This window comes from Pseudopodoces humilis, chromosome 2, assembly GCF_049639895.1.
Source record: "Pseudopodoces humilis isolate 2021_Gansu_Grassland_sample_001 chromosome 2, ASM4963989v1, whole genome shotgun sequence".
Lineage (NCBI taxonomy): Eukaryota > Metazoa > Chordata > Aves > Passeriformes > Paridae > Pseudopodoces > Pseudopodoces humilis.
Window position 1 is genome coordinate 29,093,198 of NC_142201.1, and position 26,098 is coordinate 29,119,295.

At 39.6% G+C, this 26,098-nt stretch overlaps 1 protein-coding gene across 6 annotated transcripts; it reads right to left on the reverse strand.

The window, feature by feature from the left end:
- Positions 1-8,727: 8,727 nt before the first annotated feature.
- On the reverse strand, positions 8,728-24,855 carry LOC102106409 (interleukin-1 receptor-like 2). Of its 6 annotated transcripts, none has more exons than XM_014252985.2 (13): positions 24,665-24,855; positions 23,517-23,626; positions 22,856-22,990; positions 20,681-20,750; positions 18,021-18,264; positions 17,524-17,710; positions 16,609-16,771; positions 16,240-16,305; positions 15,568-15,688; positions 13,872-14,020; positions 13,428-13,571; positions 11,871-12,032; positions 8,728-11,375 (listed from the first exon to the last, which is right to left on the reverse strand). In XM_014252985.2, the coding sequence occupies exons 3-13, from the start codon at positions 22,901-22,903 to the stop codon at positions 10,984-10,986; spliced, it is 1,746 nt and encodes a 581-aa protein (XP_014108460.2). In that variant the 5' UTR covers positions 22,904-22,990; positions 23,517-23,626; positions 24,665-24,855; the 3' UTR covers positions 8,728-10,983. The 6 variants fall into 6 exon arrangements, with proteins under 6 accessions (XP_014108460.2, XP_014108464.2, XP_014108457.2 ...); XM_014252989.2 differs by lacking the exon at positions 24,665-24,855 and adding an exon at positions 24,119-24,536 and having other exon boundaries at positions 18,147-18,264; XM_014252982.2 differs by lacking the exon at positions 24,665-24,855 and adding an exon at positions 24,119-24,535.
- Positions 24,856-26,098: the final 1,243 nt, after the last annotated feature.

The following is a 26,098-nucleotide window of genomic DNA, read 5'->3' on the forward strand; positions in this document are numbered from 1 at the left end:
GGATTTCCATGTGCAGTGTCCTCTATCAAGGAGTTACACAGTGCTGCTGTTCCTTTTCTGAAGATAAAGAAAAGGCATAGTGTTCTCTCTAATGTCCTGGACAGCCAGAACAGAGATAGGAATGGGCAAAAACCATGAGAAAAGTGTGCTGATGAAATAAAATACCCCTCATTAGAAGCTGGTCTGTCAGACTATGCTGCTTAATGCGGGATACAACATTTTATTTGCCCCTCGACCAGGGCAACTCAATCCATCAGATGTAATGCATAGAGAAAAATCCTTAAAAACCAAACATGTGGCCAGAGAAGAGAGACATTTTCCCAACTTTTTCCTGGCATGGTACTGCAATCTACAGAAGGGTCTCCAAAGGGTCACACTTGAGTTCTGGGAATGTGTAGCCACAAGAACACACACCATCAAACAGCCACTCAGCCCTGCCAAGTCTGTGCTTTAGGAGCAGTGCATCTCACACCATCCTAAACATCCACCCTTGCTTTCCCTGACTTTCCTGTGCTTGAAAAAAATATTGTGTGCTTTTAAATGTCAGAGAGTTCAGAAAGCAAATCTGCCTAAGAACTAACTGGCCAAGAGGAGCAACAAAAGTACAGTCATTATTCAGCTGTTTTGGTTCTTGGGAAATTTTCTTGGACAGGTAGCTTTGCTGGCACAATAGAAGGGACAATCTTGAATGGAAGTGGCAGACAGATGGAGGACAATCCAAACTAGTGAGGACAGGGAACAAGCACCTGTCAAACCATACCAGAAGAACAGCAAAAAAGTGTCACAAATCTGCTGATACCTGGCTGCACTGGATGGCTGCCCCAGTACAACTCCTGGTAACTGCTGTTGCATGAGTGTTTGCTAACCAAGAACCAACAGAGAATGATGGTTTTTTTCAAAGGAAAGTTGACTGTTTTAATAAGCCCCAGGGCTCCAAGTAGCCTTAATAAGGAAAGAGAGCTCTGCTGTTTTTCTGTTGGGCATGTGGTTAGTTGTGTTATGCAATAACAACAAACCAATTAATTATTATACCTGAATGGAAATAAACTCCTCTCTGTGAGATTCTCAAGGCTTACAGAACAATGTTGGGGTTCTGATACTTCATCCCAGGGACCTTCTTTCCCACCAATAGCAATAGACTTTGCAGGAAACACAAAAAAAACTTTTTTCAACCTCCAGAGAGAAAGTCAACAGCATGCCCAAATCTAAATTGTTGGAGTCTGGGATACAGAGTGTGTGCCCTTATTTCTGATATTTAGTTCTATGATCCAGAAAAACACTGAATTTCATATAATATGAAATTCATGAGCATCTTTTCATGGTGATACGTGAAAACAACTGTTAGATAGAAAAGCTAGAAGTGTGAGCGTGTAGATTACAGAGCTTTCTTAAGTCACTGGTTGAAAAAGTTAGTTTACAGAACAGGAGACAAGATGGAGGATTTTGGGTGTTGTCTCTTGTCTTTCTTCGTTCTTCTTCATGTTCTTCTTCTAGAGGTTTTTGGGTAATTATAAGTGATTGGGCAGAAAATGCCGCAGTGCAGCACATAAGTGAAGGGTTATTGGGTCATTAAGAAAAATAATATACGTGTCTATTGTTAATTGGGTAAAAATAAGTATAAAGATAAAAGAACAGCGTTGTTCGGGGCCATTTTGTGCTTTCAAGCACAGGGTGAGCCACAAGGCCTTGTTGTACCATCAGAAGAAAGAAATGTACCAGATTATAGTGATATGGACTTGTGCAGTTAGTCTGGAGAGACCTGCCAAGTTTTGTGATGACTTTCTAATAAACATGAGAAACAAGATTCTAACAAGCTCAGGAGTTTTCTTCCAACCAGAGAACTGAGATAAGCGGGACTCCCCATGAGGGAGGATCCCAAAAGAATTCAGTCCAAAGGAGGCTGAGAAATCCAGGAAGAGAAAGAAAAATACAGAAGTGCGGCAGAATCAGAGAAAGAGAAAAAGGATTATTTAGAGAAAAGTTACATAAATATTTGCTGGGTAAGTGTGATAAAAGCATCTCATGCAAAAATGTGATTTCATTCAAGACCCACTGCTGCAGGCAGTGGCAAAAGGCCATGAAAGACTGGAGCAACACAGGCCAAACAAGCTATGCAAAACCCAGCAGCTTTCACATGGGGGGGTGTTTGCTGCTAGAGGGGAAGAGTAAGAAATACAGTAAAGAAACTTCAGGGTTCAGACACCAGAATGCTATCCTGATCCCTGAGTTTCAGTGGAGCTTCAAATGCGAGAGCCAGGCCAGCAGCTTGGGGCAGCTGTTGAGATATCAGTCTGATTTTCAGCAACTCCTTTCAGTACAGCTGGAGACAGAATGTCTGGCTGGGTTAGCTGCTGGCCTGACTCTGCAGAGCATTTCTCGTGCTTTCCTCCAGTGTTTGTTGTTCCTCTGTTTTTCCCATCAGCCCTTGGAAGTAAACTGCATCCTTTGGCTGTGAGGCAGCTCTTGGCCCGAGGAATAGGTCAGCTGAGCTATTGCAGCCGGCACATCTCCCTCCAGCCCTTACAGAGCCCTAGCTGGAGGGATGTGGGGACTCACAGCATCTGTAACCAAATTTCATTACACAACAAAAGCCTTGGTTCCCTCACTTAGGGACTTATGATCACCTGCAGGTGGATATATCCTGCACTCCTTTATGAAATACAGGTGCAGCTCCTCAGTGTAGGTCAAAATAGCTCCTGCTCCAGCTCACTTCAAAAGGCTCATCTCTGTACTCACTGCTGGAAAATACTTTGCTGACACCAAACCAAGAGCTTTTAGTGGAAGAAAAAAATCCACTCTGCTTCTAAAGCAAGGGAATTTCCACTACATGGGGGCTTGTAAAAGGAACATGGTGATCCAGGAGATGGCCCTGCTCAGGAAATATAAAGATTATTAGGCTGATTTGAGTTATCTTCAAAGAAAAAAGGCAAGAGCAATGATTATGTCCATATTCAGTACAATTGTGGTTAGAGAGGGGTAGGTACAAAGATAAAATGGCACTTTCCTGCTTCATGCGTCCCACGAGTAGCTCAAAATGCAACATATGATCATAATCAGTAATTATGTACGGTGCTGCTGTCTTAATTCCTCTTCACCTCCTCCCTTTGCCAGACCAGGCCACAAAGACTTCATAATGCTGCCAGGTCCAGGCCAAGTTTTTGCAAAGCCTAACAAGAATTTTATTTTTTTTCCAATTAGCATCTTACTCAGTTGAAATGGTATTTAGCTACCAAAGAAGTCATATGGCTATTTTTTTTTAATGACATGTTTTCTTTTGCAAAATGTGTACTTTGATTTAACTCCCATTTTGATGTGGCCAAGAATTCTCATTTCATTTCCTATGGAAGACCATCTCATACTATCCACCTACTCTTGAAATGGAAATAGCCACCACCCAGTATTATTCACATCCTTGAGAGAAATGTCTCAAGTGCTCTAGCCCAGTTCCAGCTAGGAGCTGTTGTAATTCACAAGTGCAGACATAGGAGTAAAGTGGTTGTTTTTTAGAGAGACAGAGCTGTGTGATGCTGTGTATGAGGCCAGCTAGAGGCCATCGTTTTGGTGGGTTTCAAGGAAGAGAAGTAAAATGAAGAAGAGAAACAAATGCATGGCCTGACTCACGGATTCCTGAAGCCTCGCCAAACCCACTAAGCCCTTCTCTTCCATAACTCTTAGCCTACCCCAAGATACCAGTGACTGCTCACAGCCCCCCATAGCTGGAACAGAAAATTTTGGTCTTGTCAGCCCTGCATTTTTGAGGGTCTACACAAGGAGCATGTCTGGGACTGCTCTGTGACCCTTCAGTCATCAGAGGGCCTTCATGTATCTTAATGCATATACTACTGCAAAGCTTTTAGAATTACCATCTGAGTGCTCACTACTAAATCAACTACCACTGAGAGCTACTGAATTATGAACCACACTGCCCCAGCCTTTTTGTGCTAATTGCTTTAATCACTTTCTGCAGTCTCATCTTCACAATTAGTTCTGGAACTCAGAATCAGCTTGCCTGAGCCATAACCATGGCAGGATTTTTGATTTGGCTGCACTTATAATTGATACCAACATTAACAACAACAACAACAATAATAATAATATTTTAACAGACAAAGGTCCTAGATAGAATTTGAAATCTCCCAATCACCTTTGTTTTGCAATTTCTCTTCAATTTACAAACCCTGTGGCTGTAGATTATTAACTAGGGGGTAAAAAAATAAAAGCACTACATATCATTAGGAAAAAAAGAGTTTGCAAGGTCCCTTGGGATCTGAGCACACTATCCAAGGCAAGGACTGGGAACTGAGGACTGCTCATTTCAGGCAGCCAGTGCTTTCTGCTCCCAAGAATGCTGAGATGTTCCATTTCAGATGATCTTCATGATGAACTGACTGCTCCTCTCTGATGGTAGCCTTGAGGCAATTCTTCAAGGACTCTAGGGGCCTACTCTCGTTTGCTGTCTGGCTTCCTATAAACAATTCAGCATCCAAGACTCCAAGATCTTCTCACCATGTAACTGTTGGATCCATTTGTTCCCAGCTCAGGGGACTAGATCACTAAATTAGGCACCAATTCCTCATCTATCACTATGTCAAGTAAATTCTAGAACTCTCAGTTGCCTGGGTAGCACATGGCCAGTAATGATCCTCCAGCCATTATGCACAGCAGATCTGCTGGAACACAGACACCACGTGAAGTGGTCTCCAGTCACAGTCTTCTTCTTGGAATAACCAGAGGCAAGAGTTGCTCAATTAGATCTAATTGACATATGCTGGAGGTTGATTAAGAAACATGACTCCACAGAGCTCTGCTACTCTCTATTTCCCAATCAGCTCTGAGGCTCTGGATTAACAGTTGCGCAGACTCAAAGCCCAAAACTCTCATTTTCCACTGAATTCCCTACTAGTTCTTACAAAGGACAGGAAAGCACTAAAAATAATAATTACAGCATAATTCAGAACAGCAGTTGTCAAAGTATCTTCTTTTATTTACTCACTCTTCGTGTGCTTTTTTTTTTTCTTTAAAGCTGTGGCTTGGCATTATTAGCAGCAGAACTTCATTATGATCTCATGTAAACAGTGTGGCTTTTATTGGAAGGGGAGAGCTTCAGTCTCAGGCATCACTAGGTGGAGGCATTGCATGGCACAAGGCTGTTGTGGCTCAGGGCTCCAGGGGTTTCAGGATCCCCACAGCCAGCTTCTATGGCTCACCAGTCCTCACCCTGGAACACCCAGCCTTTCCCCATCCTCAGCTGTCTGCTCTCTTGGACGTGATCTTTCCCATAATAATAAGCCAATTCATCTTCTAATTTAGGTACCCAACTAACTTTATGGCCCAACCCTCCAAAAATGTCAAACATGCCAAAGTTAGCAGCTTTTTAAAAGTGACAGCAGACGGTGCTGGCACATCTTTGGCTCATTTAAATGCACACGTGTACCAAGCCATTCAGATCTAGGATGAGGAAACATATTTTTATGAAAAACTTGGCTTTTCTTTTAAAAGTCAGCATGTGGTCTATTCCCTTCAGTCTCTGAGGAGAATTAAGTCCCATTTACTTTAAAAATACAGGAATCAGAGCCAGATATCAAGCAGAACCAGATGTCACGACCCAGAAGAGAGCATACACAGATGGAAGGGGGACATATGGCACACAAGTTTTTTCCCCACTGTGAGTGTCCCTGTCCAGACAGCTCTTTAGCTTTTTCCTTGTTTGTTCCTGGAGGCAATATGTAGGGGAGTTAACTGCCAAGGCTTTTTTCTGTTTTAAAGGGAAAGATGAATGTTATTTTTTGTTACTCCCAAATACCCTGATTATTCACCATTTCAGGAGAATTTGTAAACTCCTTTGCCTCTCTGTAGGGTCTTTAAACAGAATCACAGAATATTCTGAGTTGGAAGAGACCCACAAGCATCACCAAGTGCAACTCTAAAGTGAATGGCCCATATGGGGATAAAACATGCAACCTTGTCGTTATTAGTGCCATGCTCTGACCCCCTGAGCTGATCTCAGGGTCCTAAAGATGCATTTGTCCTGCCATTTCTGCTATGCTCCACTTGAAATTATGTAGCTGTTTCACACCTTTCCTAGAAAATACAGGTCTAGTTGATACAGCCTGAGCGTGCTTCCCTAGGAGTGAGAGAGTACTCAGAAAAGAGTAGATTGTTTGATTTTCTTTCCAAATCCAGTGCTTCTCCAAGTCCCCCAATTCCATGGCACAGAAGAAATAGTTATGTTATGCATATTTGGAAAGAAAAAAACACCAGAAAACAAACAAATAAACAAACAGTGTGGATATTAGAAACTATGTGTTCAAAGAAAGAAAAAAATGTTTTCTTAAGGACTTGATCCCTTCACACCTTCCAGGGGACATTAGATAAAGAGAGAAAGAAAGTGCAAAAAGATCAACTTTCAAGGAGAGATGAAGCAAGTACTGGGATGTGTTGTCATAGACAATGAAGGAAAAGGAAGCAGTCCACTGATGCATATAACCAGTGAGGTAAGGGGAAGAGAGAACATGGATTTTAATAATTGACAACAGAAATAAATCCCATCAGGAAAAGTGTTTAATCAAAAAGAAAGAAAAAAAAACTAATGAGACAGTGTTCAAAATTCTCCTCCTACTACAGCCACTGCTATGCTCAAGGAAAAAAAATCAAACTAGGGCAAGATCAGATGAGTGCCTGGCAGCAAAAATGAACCAGAAATATTTGCACATCTAAGGCACCTGATCTGGAGCAGCAATTCAAAATCAACTTTTTGGAGCAAAAAATTCTCCTTAACGACTTGGTGACTTTTCTACCTCTCTTCAGGGTGAGATAGTAACCCCTGACAAACACTGCCAAGCAGGGCTCTAACTCCAGCTGCAATGCCATGTTGTCCCAGGTGCCCTGCCAGAGGAGGCACACAAGCTGTACATTTTAACTGATTCCCAGCAGACATCAGACTCCTTTTTTTCAATCAGTTTTAACATGGGAAGCAATCTTAGAGTGGGCTGAGGAAGCAAATGTTTCTACTACAGATATTTTCTAGCTTTCTTTTAGTGTCTAATCTTCAGTTTGTCTCAACAAACACATCAAGTACTGGTAAATATTATCCTGAATTAAAAGAATAAACATGCACATCAAGTGGTGTGCTTTGTCTTTACTCTTAAGAATAATGAGTGTAAAGATGAGAGGAGGAAATGCCATTTCTCCTATGTTCATGAGTTGTAACATCTCTGACTAAACCTGAGACCTGGAAATACCCTGAAGGAAAGCTGCTAGCCACTGATTTTACTGACATGTATTCCAAAGCTCTGCAACATAATACTTCTTTGGTACTTCTAGAAAAAAGGTCTCTCCTTAGCACAGATGTCATAAATATTAACTGTATCCTGCCTGATTCACCTTCAAGCTAACTGCAGCTATGAAAGGAGGTGGAGTCACTGAGCTACCATGGTGTCTCAACAAAAGGCAGGATGGGCTTACCTCTCAAGCAGAAGCTCAAGGCACCAAGATAAAGGGAAAATGTAAAATTGCTCTTGTACTCTTCTGCCTTCTAGGATGCAATACAGAGGTAAATTTAATGGAAAAATCCCCAAACCAAACAAACACCCCAAGTCAGTCAGGGTGGTCCTGACTGGGGCTACTGCACTAACTTTACCAGGTCTAACAACTCATTCTGAGCTCAGTGCACATTCCTCCCAATCACATAAACCTCTATCCATGAATTAATACAGTCATAGATGCTGTGCTGGTTTTGCATGGGAGGTTGGGAGGAGACATGTCAGGAGTCCGAGGCACAGGAAATATTCCTTTGTCTGTGCTGACAGGCTCTGACACCCAAGAGAACACTGAGTTTAGCCTGAAACCATGGAGACAGCTTCTAAAGTTGAGCAAAGAAACTAATAATGTGAGTGTGCAAGTTAGATAGAGTTATCTTAAGTCACTGGGTGAAAAAGTTAGATTTTGGAGTTTTACTTATATTAATAAGGGAATCCAAGATGGAGACTTTGGGGCGTTGTCTCCTTCTTCTTGTTCTTCTTCCTTCTTCGTCTTCTAAGGGTTTTTGGGTAATATTAGGGGATTGGATAAAAAAGTCCACATTGCAGCACGCAGGTGTCAGGTCAATGGGTCACTAAAAAATAAGTTAATTGGAATATTATTATTGGGTAAATAGACACATAAAAGGCCTTGGAGAGATTCTTCATTAGCCATTTCACACCTTTCTGTCTTAGTGTATGTAGCTCCTCGTACTCTGTGTATATGTAATATAAATAAGGAAAGAATAAACAGCTGAACCCAAACAAAAGAAAACAGTCTTTCTCTCTTGTCAATCCCCAGTCCTGGGGAAAAGAACCCAACCACCAGTGTCACTGCAACAGAGACACAGCTGGGGTAGGTGACCTTAACCAAGTTAGAAAAGCTAAAAATGGTTCAGGGCATGCTTTCAATGTATCTTACACCACATACTATTTAGAATTTTCTCTCTGTCAGCATAAAAAATAAACTGGAATATATCTACTACAAAGTGGTGAACAAATATTCTTCCATTGATTACACTGCCTTTTCCTTCTGAATCTGCCAAGTTTTCAGGGGCAAACCTCTTGCCAGCTAATCATTTCTGGAGTTGTTGGGATTTGACTTTTTTTTTTTTTTTTTTTTCTTTTAATAAAGACCAACCAGCACATCTGTCTCTATGGGACTTCTTTTATTGTACCACAAAAAAATATTGTGGTTTCTTATGTGACTTGCAAAATAAAGTTTCCAAGAAGAAAAAACAAAGACAAAATTCATCTTCAAAATTAATCCCCCTGATAAAAGGATATGCCATCTAGTCTTGTGCTACATTGAAGTAGCCAGCTAACCATCAACCATGAAAACCAAAACCTATCCCCCACACTCACTTTTACACAAGGACACAAAATAATCATACTAAATGTGGTTGTTTGAAAGAAAGTATCAGGTCAATCAATGGTGACTTACAATCATCTGTCTACACTTAAGAGTTATTAGGATTCTCATTTAGGGGAGAAATAGGAAAACCCTTATCCTGAATACTGTGGCAAACCTCCAAAAAGAACTATGAAAAAAAGGAACCAGAAATCATAACTGCACATTCACAGAAGAAAAAAAAAAAACACAAAAAAAACCACCAGCACAAATTGCAAATCAGTTTACTTTTAAGTAGTGCTGCAAGTCCTAGTCATTGGTTTGTTTTTTTATTTCAAAGCATATGAAATAAGGAAGCTGAAAAAATCTGCCTCAGTTTCAACATCTTTTCCTCATATTTTTCCTCTTCTACATGGAAAATAAGAAGGTTCTGTTTTAAAACACAAATTTTAAAAAGGAAGGAAGGAAATTAATTTTAAATACTTTTTTGAGAAAGCTAAGTCTCAACACAATGTAAAAATTTGACAATTATGATTATCTGAATTCTCTAAGTCCCTAAATTTATTTTTTAAATGTTCCAGCCTAAATATTATTAATTTCTGAAAAATATGAATTCAACATCTACTAGGACAACAGTACCTCACCTGATGGATCTATTCTGCTCCCAGTTTTCCTGGCGACACCTCAAATTAACTTTAGTCAGCAAAGGCTGTGGAAAATTACACGCCTGTGAACCCCACAGCCAGGAGAAAGAGACACTGCTCCTAAGGAGTATTTACCACACCTTTACATAGAAAAAAGTACCATGAAATGCTATTGGAAATCTTTCCCTTTGATTATATGTTTTCACTCCTAGATTTTGCTTTCTTTCCCATCAATACAGCCCAATGAAGAATATATTCTAGATACATATACCTCTGAGAACCAGCTGAAAGGAATTCCATGACAGACGCTATCCTGGCAATAAACACGATGTTAGAACCTACATAACTTCAGAAAATAATTTTTAAAAAAGCAAGCAAAATTCTTATTTGCATTCAGATGATGTTCTTCAAGGCTGGAGCATAAAAACTCCTGCTGCTTCAGACCACCTTGAAAAGGAAGCAGCATGTCATTTTCTCACAATGATGCACAAAAGTGGATTGGGGTCCAGAAATACCAAGCTACTCTCAAGCAGTTTGATACAGCCATATGCCTCTTACTTTTTCTCTCACAAGTAGATGAGATACTGTTTCTTGCCATTAGAATTTGGTCATGTTCCAGAACTGGCCACTTTCCACTCTCCAGGATACCCAACCCAAGCACAGTTCTTTGATAGATTCTCAGTGAATTTCTGCGCATGCAGTTAGCAGAGCTGAGACACAGCATGAGAACATCTGGTTTCCAGAGCAGCAGCACAGTCTAGAAAGCTTCCCATTCTCAAGAAATACAAACTATTTTCAGTTTCCTAAGCATTACATAGTTTAAAAAGAAAACATATACCAGATACCACAGAATTGTTCAACAGTCTAAAAATCCACAGATTTCATTCCCTTCCATTTGCTGAACACATTTGGTACCAACTGTTCAGCAGAAACACATTTAGTGTTGTGATGAGTTTTAAATTATACTGCTATGTCATGGATTTCCCCAACCCTTTTAAGAAGCAAGGGTAAGATCTGTTGCTCAGGAGACAAAGCTTGCACAGAGCAGATTCTTGCAGCTATAAGCAAATCAGACAATCATGGAGGGGCAATAAGAATTGGAACAGAATGACAAGGAAAATGCTGATGATAGACTTTTAATTTTTCAACTGCAGTTTTGATTTTTTAAGAATGGACTTCACAGCTATTTCTTCATACAATATTTATGTGGACCACAGCTACTTAATAGCCTATCACCATCACCATGTTTATTTTTAATATTTGGTGGAGACTAACACAACAAATTGTGTCACTATCCAAAACTTGTAACAGAAATAAAATTGCACAGAGTTGGTTTTGTTTTTTTAGGGTGTAATTTATGGAAGGGATGAGCAGTTTCCTCAAAGAAAACATCTACTTTGTAGTATAAAGACTATACAAAAAACATTCCAATTCAGAATTACCCTCTTAGTATTATTTAAATAAGTGCTTCTTAACTTCCCTTTGCTGCAGAACTGTTCCGAGTTAGGGGCAACAGATGCACTTGAGAATAAGATACCTTTTTCCTGGATGGCATTTGATAGCGCACATTTTTCCAGAACCTTGTATTTGCTGAACAAGATTTCTCTGAGAAGTCCCCTTTCCATTGAATGGCTCCATGTTTTTGCTTAATGTATCTGATTGATTCTGGCATGCTTGTGTAGTCCTGTATTTCACCCATTTCTATAAGAATCACTTGAATTCCATCACGGATGAGAGCATTATACATAGCTAGTTGTTGCTCAGAGGAGTCTTCAAACAGACAGCACCTAGATGTTTCTGATCCCAAAATAATCATCAATCTTCTGCTTTGCTTAAGGGTTTCATCAGCAACACTGACCACAGCTGTAAGTGATGAAGGAACAGTCAAAGTCTGCATGGAAACTACAACTGGTGTAAAATAGTTCTCTTTTTTAAAATTGCAAACATGTGAAGCTGTGGCTAGCTGAGAGCAGTGGTTGCTTTAAGATCTTCACACTGACAGTCATGATTCATGATCCATTGCATGACATAACTTATAAAAAAACTGTTTTCTTCAGCCCTTTGGAGAAGATACCATTAAAAAAAAAAAAAACTCAACAGCTATTATTATTTGTTATTAATGCTATTAAGTCCTCATTTGTTCATCACTAAGGAAGTGCAGACTCTCATAACATTAGAACAGAATTTTCAGTAAGGAAAAAGAAAAGAAAGAAAAATTGCATTGGGCAACTTATCCATTAAAACTAAATGAATACAGCTTTCTTTTCCAAAAGTGTGGGTTTTAATTTATAGATAAACTTATAACCTGAGAACAATGTGTCAAAAGGCAACCTGTTACCTCTGCTAATTAAGGCATACCTTCTCCTGGTAAATCATCCCTTCCTAATATGAAAAGGTTATATCCACATTGTTTTTCTAAAACATCTGGGAGTATCCTACGAACAAAGGTTTCCAGACAACAGATACTTCTGCTTTCACTGCCTTTTGTGTACAGGACATATGCATCGTAGATTTTCCCATCTGAAATAAACACAAACATTTTTATTAAAAATCTGAAACTTAGGAAAAATGCCTTTATTTCAAAGTTTCATTTTTGGATTGTTTAGAAATAGTAATGTGGGGCTGATTTTACCCATCTGACAGAACCACCTCATGGAAGTAAAATGCTCTGTGAATCAAAATAAAGATGATCAGCCACAGAATCTGACTTCCTTTCCCATCCTGGGGATGGAGGAGTCACCAAATGAGCTGGGTGCAGGACCTGGGACCTGCAGGAAGGAGCTCCCAGCCCCAGAGGGGCCAGGACATTGAGGAATTACCCTCTCACAGGACTTTCTTCACCACCTCTCCTGAAAGAAACTCAACAGCAGTTATCTCCACTTCTGACTAACCACAAGAGAAGGTGGAAAAATGGCAATTCTTTCTTGTAATAATCCTGGGAGGGCTTTTCACAGGTAGCAGAAAAGGCCAGAAGGCTTCTGATGTTTTGAGAGTTAAGGCTCCATTGCAAGCAGGACTGAAAGAACCAAGCCAAAATCAGATCTAGTTCAACAACTTAAAAACTTTGCCTTTTTTTCTTTTTTTCCCTTTTAATTAGAACTCTATTATAGTAAAACTGAATTTTTGACCAGGAGTTGAAATTACTTTTCCATGAAAACATTTAGGACAGCCATGAGTAAACATTAACTATCTTAATGTGTGTAATCCATTCACTTTCAAGGCATGGGGAACTTCAGACAGCCTAATTCTGAGAACTGACATGAAATATATCTATGATGTTGTGCTTATTTCAAACTTTTCACACCTATCCAATATATTTGCCTACAGTCCATTAAGCTATAACACATTAGAAGAATCCCAGAACACAGAACTCACAGCAGATTTTCTCTTTGATATGTCAACATCATAACTGACAGGACTGAGAAGGAAAGTGAGGGTAATGGAGAGAAATTGCAAAATGAAAAAAAAAGAAACCAAATAAAATTAATCTCTGACAAATGAGTCTGATTTTCAAAATAAATATTTAACACATGTCTTTAAACATCCAGTTTACAGGATGTAGCTCTGCTGACACCTATTGTTCATCATCAGAGTGACCACAAATCTACAAGTAAAAAACCTACAGAAAAGCAAAAACAAAACATGTTCATTTTGGAATAACCTATAGTTCCTTTGGCCTATCTCACTATGATTGCCTTCAGTATTACACAGACATTCTTACTTCAAGCATAATTATATATTTTACCCGCATGACTGAATAAATCCTCCACAAAATGTCTTGGTGCACATCTGAAAATTCCTTATGGAAGTTCTATGTACATTGTACTAAATAATCCAAATATTTCTCAGAAGTAATGGCAAGTGAAAAAAGTCAATAGGCTAATTACACTTACATACCTGGTCACACTCACATACCTTCCTTACTTGTAAGGGCACAGACAGAATTACGGTACCAAAGCACCAAATCAATCTTGAAAATCTTGTAGATTATTAAAGTAATAAATGTCAAAATCAGCAAAGAGACGAGTCCTCCAGTTAGCCAACTTCGTATGTCAGGAACTGCACAAAATTATAAGAAATTTTTTTAAACATTGAATTTGTCCAAATCTGATCTTTCACATTAATTCAATTCAAATTTGAATATTCCATTTTTCATTCCTATTTACCTTGTTTTTTAAATAATGATAAATACAATGCTATAGTGATTTCTTCCCTATGCCCAGGCACATGCATACTGCAGGCTGTAATACATCTGTTTTCTTTCAACATGATACACGAGAATTTGGTATCAAAACACCTTCTGGGGACATATAGATAATTATCTCAAAATTAGGCCTCAAAAATAATAGTACTTCTTACCTCTGTGTTTTAATATAATATAGGATGCAACTTGCCCAAAGGCATTTGAAGCTTGACAGACAAAAGGCTGTTCATAATCTTCACTGCTCACTTCTGAAATTATCAGCTTCAGAGAATGTATAGGGCGCCCATCGTAAGAAGTTTCTTCCCTGTCCAAAAGATGAAAAATAGAACCATAAAACCATAGGCCTTTCAGGAATGCCTTCATCTCTAACATCTGCAGCACAACAGTGGTTATTTCCTTCTGCAAATGTCAACCACACTTCACAACAGATAAACAATTACATAATACGGAAGAAAGCCAAACAGTCAGACCTCTCCCAGTACTGACATTTAGCGTATGCATTGGAGAAGATCGAGACATCAAGAGGTTATCTTATCTGCAGCTGTGTTTCCCCAAAGAAATGGAAGGTTTCTACAGCTGGAAGCTAAAAAGTACGCCTTACGAACCTAAGTAACCTCTTGTTATGGGCTTCCCAATGCCTTTGAGAGGATTTGGACATAGATATTTCACAATAGGATATAACATGCAGGGAATGAATGAACCAGCATCACTAATGCAAGTGACCAAAGATGACCATGTAAGCACTAGCTAGCACAAAAAATAACATTGCTTTTGCAATATCAATTCAGTGACTGTGTGCCTCTGCATTCTGGCCAAATTGTTTATGGCACTACAGTTCTATATGAAAGTACAATATATTACTTTTGCGTAGTGTTTTCCCTTGGTGAGCACCCAAATAAGCCATCATTTTATTTCTCCCTTTGTTTTATGATGAAAACTTATTTCTTGCAACTATATTCTTACTTTGTAGACATCATTCTCTTTTCTTCACTGGTGCTTTGGTCCTAGATAGTGCTCCAGAATTTACAAAAATTATCACATTTGTTTATTCACAGCGCCACCATAAAGGCTGACAAAAAAACTAAAAATTTTTTAGTTCAAAACCTGTAATGTCTAAGAAAATGTCAGAGTGCCGCTTGCTCCAATTTGAGTTGGTTTTTCCAGTCAGGTATAATTTCTTTTCTTCTAATTCCGTTTAACCTGCTTTTCACCATCACCTTATCTCCCACTTGCCCTTCACATGCTTTACTCAGTCCAAGTCCTCCCAAAACCCACCTCATCAACTGGAAATCAAGTTTTCCTGTTCTAACTGCTAAGCTTCAGCACAAATGCCCTCAATAAAATCTTCCATTAGCTCTTCAGTTGATCTCAGTTAAATTCCTCTAATGTAATGCTCTTAAACCTAGAAATCTCATTTTTTCCTGTATAGCACAGATTTGCCCTCTTGCCATCTTTCAGAGAGGCAGATGTGGAACATATAATAGACTGAAGATCATGCACCTGAACATGCCTGATCTGACCAAAAGAGGTCTCTGCCAGGCCAGAGCTTGCTCAAATGCAACTGTATTAGAATTATGGGCCTGCAACAAAACAGCTTTTCCCAACACTGGAAATTCAGACTGATTTTTTACAATGAGCAAGAAATGCATAATCACACGTGAAGCCCATGTGCCTACTATGTTTAAAATTACTATTTCAAAGCAGGAAGCCAGTTGGACAAGGCCAGCATTAGAGTTTTTAAGAATGCTATTTAAAGCAAGGGAAAAATGTTGCTAAATATTTTAATGTCAAAGGGAGAAAGTTCCACTTTGGTTGTCAACACAGTATTTTCTAATCTGGAAATATACTTACTCATAGGGACTTGCAAAAATTCTGCTCATATAAAATACATCAATATACACACCGTTGCCTGTCCAGTACACCTCATACCCATCAGCACCTGTTGTATTGCAATCCACAGTAACCTGTGAGCCTATAAAATTGTGTTACAAAGTAAAAAGTTAATTTCCACAACCTAATTTAAAGTCAATACAATCCTGTTCACAGTTTCACACATGCACACCAGCTAAGGATGACAGCAAACCCTTTCAGAAAAGTTACTCAAACAGAGGGTCTCTACTCTCAGTGATCTGCAGGTCCAGAAAGAGAATGGCAGGATGGAAGAAGCTGAATCCAGAAAAAAGATGCTCCCCTTGGGGCATCACTCTGCCTGCAGATTCGAGATAGACCTGTTCTTAGAATCACTTCCACAGTGATGGAAAGCAACAGATGTGACAGATAATCACTTGAGTTCCTACAGTTTTCCTTGCATCTGAGAAATCTGTAGGACTTTGTAAGTAACATGCCTCTCTTCTTTCCCTCTCACCCCTCATTCCTCCTTTGGGAGATCAACAGAAACGGATCTGGTCACTGAAGTAGTTTTTTTTAAAAAATGAAACCAAGAAAGCACAGAATAGGACACTACTTGAGAATACATCTTAACTAGGATACACATTCATATTTTCTCTAGAGAAGACTACTTACCAAGTTCCACTTCAATGGAGTTGTTTCTTGGGTAAATTATTTCTGGAGGCTTTTTTGGTGCGGTCACTAAGCAAAAGAAAGAAAGTGATTTTCAGAAAACCAGGGGCAGTTGCAGTCTGTTTCATGCTCTATAATGCAAGTACAACCTAAAAACACCCCTCATACTAAAGACAAGGTTGTCAGACATTTTATAACAAAATATCACTCAGTACTGAAAGTACCATATCTTAGGTAGTCATTACTGCACATTTAGGTGAAAAACAGTAGTCCTAAGCATGTCTATCCATTAGGTCTTTTCACTTCAGTCTTTACAAAGTTGAAACAAAAATTTGGAGTTGTTATGAACACACAGTGAAATTATTTACTTACCTTCTACAACCAGACTGATATCTCGTGAAATGTTATATTGTTTCTCATTGTAGGTATATGTTGTTTCACATGTATAGTTTCCTCCATCATGTACAGTCACATTGAAAATTATAAGGTCACTGTTTGAAAGGGCAAACCTTTTTCCCTCCAGCAGCTTGCAGTCCTAAAAGTGTGCAGAGAACTCTGTTATTTCATATTTCTGTATATTTCCATGGTTTGTCTCTCTTTGATACAATCTGAAGTTTCAATGGACCACAGCACAAGGATGGGCACCCTGCAGATGCTGAGGAAGAGTGAGGACAGTGGAATATGAGGAAATACACACTTCACTTCAGTTGAGATTTTAATTTAAAGATTTAAAGTTGGAAAACAACTTTGGCTATTAGAGAAATAAGAAAGTAAAATGTGAGTTGTCGAAGTATTCATCAATGAAGCATCACGCAATAATTAGACTGTATTTGTAAGGAGCCTCAATACTAGTGGTAGCATACAGACTGCACGAGCCTGAGGCAGGAATCTGGCAGAAGGTCCTACATTGTTGTAGCAGAAAGAGCCTTTAAGAGAGTGTGAACAACATGAAATAGAATAATGGAGTAGAACAGTACTGATCACCTAATGGATGTGCCACAGTAAATCTGGTCCCACACAAGACTGTCTTTCCCTGGCAAGCGAACGGATGCCACAGTGGCTACGTGGGTCAGCATCACTCCTACACCTCAGCTGAAATTCTGTCCTGATAATCAAGAGCACCTTTAAAAGACAGAAAGTCTTGATCCTATTTCAATTTGTTTTAAAAGCATTTTTCTCCAATTTACAATAAATCTTCAGTTCTTCTGTGCCAATTCTCAGAGACCACTGATTTTTTATCATAAATAATGGACAGCTGTAAGACAGAACAAAACACTATGTTCTCACCTTATACCATCGAACTGGCTGAATATTCTTCTCTTTCCTGAAATAATCCAAGTGGGGACACACGACCTTTGCAGAATATGATGTGGATATCACCTCCTCTACAGCAAATTTTTCATTTAAGCATAAACCATCACTCCTTTCAAAAACTGTTACTTTTGTACGCATTTTCTTGCAGCTTGTCAAATTCCTGCAATTACAGAACACAAATAAATTATTTTGCAGGTCAAAAATGTATGGCATTATTTTTGGAGAAGAAAGACAAGAAAAAATGTTTACAGTTTCTTTAATAGATTTACTGTTGCCTACAAGGAAAAAAAAAAAAAAACAAACCAAAATAGATTTAATTTCCCCAAACTAAAGTTAGCTTTTGTAGATGCATTTCCTCTTCTTCATTAGTATTTCCCTTACCCTCAAAATTTGGCTTGCTTTCTAAAAGATACTCTCTTTGCAACTCATTTCTGTAAAAATATAGGTTTGGGGTCTTTTTTAACTTTCACCTTATGACACATTCATAATCTCCAGAATCTTCTAACATTGCAGGAAGAAACAAAATAAAATTCTTCTGCTGATGAACTCTAGACAGCTTGTCTCTAGGCACAGGTGTCTGGTTTCCAACTTTGTACCATGTTAAGTTGTAGTCTCCACTTTTCAAGCTCCTTTCCAGTGAACATTTAATAACAAGAGGCTGCCCATCAGGTACAAGATTTTGCCTCAACATCACATCATAGGCTTCACATTTCTCTAAAGGAAAGAGATAAACATTAAAGAAAAACTCAAACACTCTTAAAGAATATACTGAACTCGTTTTATGATTATATTTAAAAAGTTGATTGGAGTTTTCACCTCCGTTCTCAAGTCAACTACTAAAAATACAATTTTTATCCCTTATCTTTACAGTTGAGAGTGCTACTCAGTAAATCACAGATACAGTTATGCCACTAAAATGAAATGCTGTTTTTTGAATGCAATCTTTACACTCAGTAGAATGTGTTTGTTTGCAGTGACTTGTCACTTGCATGCTTTATTTCAGATGCAAATTACTAAAGTACTCGTGTTTCTCCAGTCTGTTTCATGGGCATGCACAAAAACACACACATGCCCACAAATTTCACATTTAATGTCCTTATTTTTTAGCTTCTCTTAACTGTAATCAAAGTAATCCTTCAAGACAGACTGTGCTGTTGATACCTAAATGTCCTGAAGTGGAAGACTGTACAAATACTAGGTTTGCTATGGGAATTTCAATTCACCTTCATTTTATGAACATTTAGAGAGGAATCATGACAATCAGCAATGAGCTCATTTTCTTTACTTCTGACACAAATGTTTGGTTTGGGCTTTTTTTTTTTTTTTCTTTTCTAATATGACAAAAAAGGCACCATCTCTGGATACCATGGTCACATTCCCAAGTCAGTAGTATATTTATCAAAACTTCTTTGCATTGTTATTATATAAGAATTCCCACAGAGAGTCATGCGAGTGTCTGTTTAGCCCAAAATCCTGTGTCTGATAGCTATCAGTCCAAAATGTGCAGAAGAGAGGAGGACACAACAAATACACTACAGACTGGTATTTCAGTCCCTTTCTTTCCTCTTATATTCTGCATGAAAAAACATTAATTGGCTTTTATAAATTCTCTGAGTATCACAGATTTCTTGTTACAAGAAATAGTAAACTTCCTCTCATCTGCCTGCTCTATGGTATTTACATTTTTATAGACCTTTATCCCATCTTGCTTCTGTCTCTTTACATCAGAGTCCTCCTTCATTTAGAAACTTCTCATACAGAAGCCATCCCATATCAGACAACACAGTCACTCATCTCTCCACTTCTTCTGATACCACCTTTCTGAGATGGAATGACCAGAACTGCACAGTTCCACTGGCACACATTCACTGTGGGCTTGAAGAGTACCATAATGAGGCTTTCTCTTTTCTGCTCTGCTGCTTTCCAACAATTCCAGTTTTCTGCCCACCACTGATAACAGAGTTAATGACTCCAGAGATCATCCAGAGATATCAAAGCAGCATTTAACCAAGTACTTAATGCTCACATCACACTCATATAGCATACTTTCTTCTGCTATACCTCATACCCCTTCACATCCACTTGATTTTACTGACATTCTATCACTAAACTATTTGATATCCCGACACCTTCTGCAGAGCAAGCATCAGTTTTAACCACCAAAGAATAATTTTGTGTCATCCGCAGTTCCCATCACCTCACCACAGATCTTTTCCAAATTACTTATCCAAACATTGAATTACTCAGGTATCTATCTGTGTTGACTGCCCCATAATAACTGTGATGATTATGAAATGCTGTGGCCACAGGAACTAATAACCTTTTTCTACCAGTTAATGCTAATACTCTGAGACAGTGTAAGAGACACCAGTACATGCAAAAGACCACTCAGCTGGAAAGCAGATCTGCAGAGAACATTGGGGTCCTGGTAGGCCACAAACTGATCAGGAGCCACCAATGCTCCCTCATGGCAGAAGGCTAGCACTGTCCTGGAATGCATTAGGTTCATGCCAGATTTGAATTTACTGGAGAGAGCCCAGCAGATAGCCACAAACATGATTCAGGGAGCAGAGCACCTCTCACATGAGTAGAGAATGAAAGAGCAGGAACTGCTCAGCTTAGAGAAGAAAAGGTCTGAGGAGTGTGTGGGTGGATCTTATTAATGTGTGTAAATATGTGATGCGTGGGAATGAAGAACAAGACAGACTTTTGCCAGCATTATGCACTGATAGGAAAAGAGGCAATGAGCACAAACTGAAACATGAGGCATTCTATCTGAACACAAAAAAAAGACTTTTTTTTATTGTAAGAGAGATCAAACAGTGGAACAAGATGCCCATAGAAGTTGAAGAATTTCCATTTGCAGAGATTTTAAAAAACTTGACCCTGTAAGGTTAGATGTCAAGAGCTCCTATCCAACCTAAATGATTCTGTTATAAGTTGAAAGATAAAATACCACATAATATGTTTTATAGGTTCCTGCTCTTGGCACTATTTAAAGGAACTCATTGGTATGCATGTAAATTTTGCTATTACAGCCATTTTCACAGAAAGTCAGTATTACTTGTGTGAAAAAAAAGTTCCATAACAAGTTCAGAACAAAACTTTCCATAGCCACCGATAGACTTACTTGCAATAATTAAAGACAGAAATGCTGTTGCAATGTTATATGAAAACAGTGCTTTTGCTGTCATATTTTCCTGCCAAAATGGAAAGAAAACTTTCAATTAGTGGCTTCCAATATGAACTTCCATAATGTAAACATTTGCATTACACAATTCATGCATTATACAATTAATACAGTAATTACACAATTTAAAGACGACAAGTGAAATACAGGAATTGTCTTTGACTTGTTTTGAGCCTGTTACCTGCTTGTTTTACCTGACAGCTCCTAATTATTACACCAGAAGAAAAAAAAATTAAAAAATTAGTGAACATCTCCTATTTCAGCTTGCCAAGCACTTGGTTTTCTTATATCTCTAGCACAGTCCTTCCCACTTCTTGCTTTCCTAAGCTACAATCGTAGATTCTCTAACTCTCCCTTAGATGGAATCTGATTTCATAATTCTGACTTTTTTTTTGCCACCCACTTTGTACTGCATCCAGTTATGCTACAACATGTCTGAGATGGGGAGGACAGGACAGAACTTGCATACAGTCTTCAAAATAAAAGTGTACTATGGATTTATAAACAAAGACAATTGTTTGTTTTTTTCTGGAATTTTTTCCTAATGATTTTTAGCCATATATTTGTTGAATATCACTGAGTATTGATCTGATATTTCCATGGGCTTATGTAGCAAAATTTCAAGATCTCATCATTGGGTGCTAAGAATCAGGCAAACTCAGTCAGCTGTTGAGCACATGATGTTAGGATTTTGGCCATATGTTTACATTTTAAGTTTTCTTTGTATTTCTCTACAACAATTTTATTCTGCTGTTATTACCCAGTCATTTACTATTGAGACATCTTTGTGCCACTCTTTGCAATTTACACCTCCATGTTCTAGCCTGAATTGCTTTGTATTGCTGGCAAATTCTGCCACTCAAAGAGATTCCCTCTGATCATCAAAATACATGCTGAGGAGAAAAGTTGTTCAGGACTCTAGTAGTGGTATTTCTTCACCTAAAATCTAGACATTTATCATTTACATGTTTATTTATATATTTGAGAATGACTGTCAGGACTCTTCAGTAGTCCCCCGATCCCTAACATGCTTGGAGAAGGATCTCAGTTGCATGCCTCTGGCAAGCTGCTCCTTAGCTTGACCTGCTTTACTGGCTTTTTTACTGTTCAGCCTACCACAGTGTTTCACAGCTCAGTGAGAGGACAAATGCAACCATTCCAGCTGAAGTATGAGCAGGAGAAGCCCATCCTGATCATTGGTGGTCACTGAGCTGATCACCATTTACTACAAGAGTCCAAGATGACACTTCTGGCTGCTGTGCCTTTCTTCACCAGACTGACTCAGAAGTGTGCCATGTATTGAGTCATCCACAATGCTTCTTGCAGCGCCTGCTTCTCTTCTTCCCTTCTCTTTCCTCCTCCCTCCTTACAAATTTCCACTCAAATTACCAGGCAGGTCTTTTCTTGTCTAGCTCTAAGATGGGATGAGTCCCTGAAAGAATCCTGGCTCTAGAAATACATAAAACATTAAAATCTCGGGAGGTAAGTTATATGTGTTTGTACAAAAGCTACAATTTTTTTTCCATTATTTGTGATGCTCAGTAACTCTTAAAAGTCTATAATTTTTTATTTTAAAACAAAGAGGAAAATACTGTAACAGATACAATTTAAAGATAAAACAGGATTGAATAGACTCCACTTATGAGAAAGTATTTTCTTTACAACTTCTCTGCATCACTGGTTTTTCACAAACCATTCTCTCACAACATTACCTTGCTCCAGTGTTCCGTCTCACAAGCTTTCTCAAGAAGATTTTTGCCCCACCAGTAGATTCACCCAATGCAGAAGTAGTATTTTACCACATCCTGAAAGAAAGTCTTCCAGGATCCTGCTTTTCTATAATTTCAATGATCTTTCTATCTGTTTACATTTATTATTTTCCCTTCTGTCAATACAGAAGACTTACAAACATATATACATATAGCCTTGTGTAAAACCATATGCACTACTTTGAGGAGACTCCCTTGTGTCTCACTTTCTGTGACGAAAAATTTCAGTTTCTATGGAAGGTAGACAATACCAAAATTAGGCTCTTTTCTGCGCATGCATTCACATAAATAAGGATGAAAATAACACACATATAACTGCAGAACTAATTGCAAATGTTTTTCCTACCACATTCTGCCATGACAAACAGCTAAATGTCTCCCTTTTCCCAGCCATTCTGTCCACATCTTGAGCACTCAATCGACCTGTGGAGCTTTATCATTCACAACAGACTTCAGCTCTAGTTATCTTTGCCCATATTTTCTAAAGGGGGAAAAAAAAAAATCAGGTATGTGTAGCCATGTCCATAGTTTCACCCTGAAAGGAAATATTTTTATCAGCTGCAGTTTAAAAAAAATATTACAGCCAACCCCCCTTCCCCCAAAAAAAACCCCATCAACTGTCTAAAATAGGTCTTTAATTATACACGTCTGAATTACAATTACAGTATCGATGATAGCATGTAGGCATAATTTTCATTAAAATTTCTCATTAATTTCTTTTAATATTCTTAATATCTGCTTTTTAGTCCTTTCAAAGTTCATCTACTCAACAAAAGAAGTCTCCTCAAAACTTCAAAGGATCACAGGTTCCACTGACTTTGGCAAACTGGTGGCAGGCTTATTTGCATCTCTTATTCAAAAGCCCAAACTGATCCAAACATGCAACAATCCTCAGAACTGAGAGAACCAACAGAAAGTCCAAGTATCACGCTATTTCTGGTATATAAGCCTAGGAACATTTTAAATCATAAAAAAAAATCATATATAGATATATATTTTCATATTACCTTAAATGCTCCTATTAACTGCAAGGTACACCATGCCTCTTCTATCAAGTGTGTCACTTTCGATCACGAAAGAAATGATGACAGCACATATATTCCTTCATTGGACATACCTAGTCAGAGTGGAAGAGCTGAGTTAGCCGCGCCAGGATGACAGCACTGCGATTATCCCGGTAGCCGCGTTTCTGCAAAACGCTGGCATCCCTCAGCGGGTACGGCAGGAAATACTTTTCCAATACTGCTCATTTAAATTGCCACGTGTTCTTGGGAGCATTCCCTGGGAAGGGGCTGCGGCTGCCGGGGGGTGCTGGGTGCCGCGCCAGGCTCAGCGACCTCGGTCGGAGCCACCTCCCAGCCCCAAAAGCGAGGCGCCGGAGCCAAGTGCGACCATCGGCGCAGCAGCTCTAGGGATCTCCTGCTCGGCTTATCCCGGGCTGGCTGAGGCCGCCCGCCCTGTTCCAGGAGCCAGGAGAGCAGCGCTGTCCGCACCGGCCCGGCCCCCGCCGCCCGAACACCCCCGGCTCTCGGAGGCCGGGCAAGACCCTGGCCCCCGTCACACCGAAGGCTCGCTGGGGCGATCCCTACCTCGCTCCGGGAATCCCTACCTGCTCCTCGGGGCCGGAGGATCCCCGCTGCCGCCTCCCGGACAGCCCCGGCAGCCGAGGGACCGCAGCGCCGCTGGCCCGGCACGGGCGGCTCCTCCCAGCGACGCCTTCCCCCGCCTGCCGAGCCAGCCGTGCCCGGGGGCAGCGGGGTGTCCAGGGGCAGTGGAGTGTCCCTGGAGCAGCGGAGTGTCCCTGGGGCAGCGGGGTGTCCCTGGGGCAGTGGAGTGTCCCTGGGGCAGCGAGGTGTCCCTGGGGCAGCGGGGTGTCCCTGGGGCAGTGGAGTGTCCCTGGGGCAGCGGGGTATCCAGGGCAGGGCAGGGCAGGGCAGGGCAGGGCAGGGCAGGGCAGGGCCCCGTCCCCGCCCGGAGCAGGTGAGAGGGGCTGGTTAAAAGCAAGCTCCGAAACCCAAAGCGTTTGAGCAGCCGCCCCAGCCCCTCGCTGCTGCTGGGCTCAGCCTCCGCCCCAGGAAATCCTCCAAGATTGCGAGATCTGAGGTGACTGACATTTGTTTGTTCGTTTCCAAAGTACGAGCAGCTGCAAACCTACCTAGCTGAAGAGACCGTGTCACTAGAAGAGAAAGAGCCCTTCAGGACGCTGTGGAGGCTGTTGGCAGGAACATCTCAGGGACACCAGCTGATTTATTTTCTTATTCAATCGGCTGTTTTGGCTGCTTGGTCTGACTTTCCCAGACTGTCACTGAGATATTAGAAGCCTGAACATACAAGTTAGTCTTATTTAGTCCCCAAGGTTTTATCTACAAACTTAAAAACTACTAAATAGTCCTGGTATTTACAGAGTTTACTTAAATTGTGGCTGTTCTGAGAACAGTATGTTCTCTAGGTTCTGGTGATTCTTAGTTCTCCGTTTCACTCTCATGCTACAGCTAGAGCCAGAGTTTTTCAAAGCAGAAGTTCCTCAAACAATTTTGTTGGCATCAAATGCAGGCAATTTTAACACTGCGCTGCCACTTGCTTGCTGACTAACTACTAAACTAGATATTGAGGTAGAGGAAAGCCCTTTCTTATGTTCCTCACAAAGCAGGCAGCAAACATGGACTACCAAGAACTAGCAAGGTAGATGTTCTTATTATTGTTAAAAATACATCATAACATTTGCTAAGCAAATTACAAGTGTTCTCCAAAACTGTGGAGAATAATCCAGACATGTCCTTTCCCTTCCATCCCTTTTCATACTGCTTCTAGTACTTCTTTCATTGTATGTTCTGGTACTATTATATTTACCAACTTGAAGTATGTTCAAACATCCTGTCCTTAGCTGCAGATAAGATAAGATGAAAGATTATCCCCTGCTGTGCCTGCATAAAGAGTGTTCCATCAATACAAGGTGTGCAGTGCTAGCTGGAGGCACATTGCAACACTTCCAGGCCCAAAGCTGTTGGGAGGTACACAGAAAATTAATTCATTCCTGACCTAGAAAACACAGCAGGATTTATGCAGTCAGCTTGTCTCTCTTTGGTCACATTTCTATCCATATTTAATTTTGGAAATGTTTCTCATTAACTCCTTGTCAAACAATGCAAGACTATGCAAGATTTTTAGTTTCTGTATTATTTTGCACCACCAAAAATATCTGTGACTGGAATCTGATTGAGTTCTCCACTATAATGCTCTAGAAGCACTGATTTTAAAAAATAACAACTTCATAAGAATTCTTCTTGAGGTATACATGCTAGAGGTTCTGCTGTATGAAGTTGTGATGGGGCTTTTTCTCCTATATTTGTTATAATACTACTAATAGTGAAAAAATGTTTCTGGGAAAAAGGTTTCTGGTGTAAAACATGTTGTTAAAATATTACCAAAATGAACAGGTAGAATCAGAACTTTTCAATAATTTAACTGTGAACCCAAATTCCGAAAAGAAAAATAAAAAAGTGTAGTAAAGCTGAAAAGGCTGGATTTCATGAAATAGCAAAAATATTCAGACCAGCAGAGGAGTGGGTTATCTGAGGAAGGTGGACAT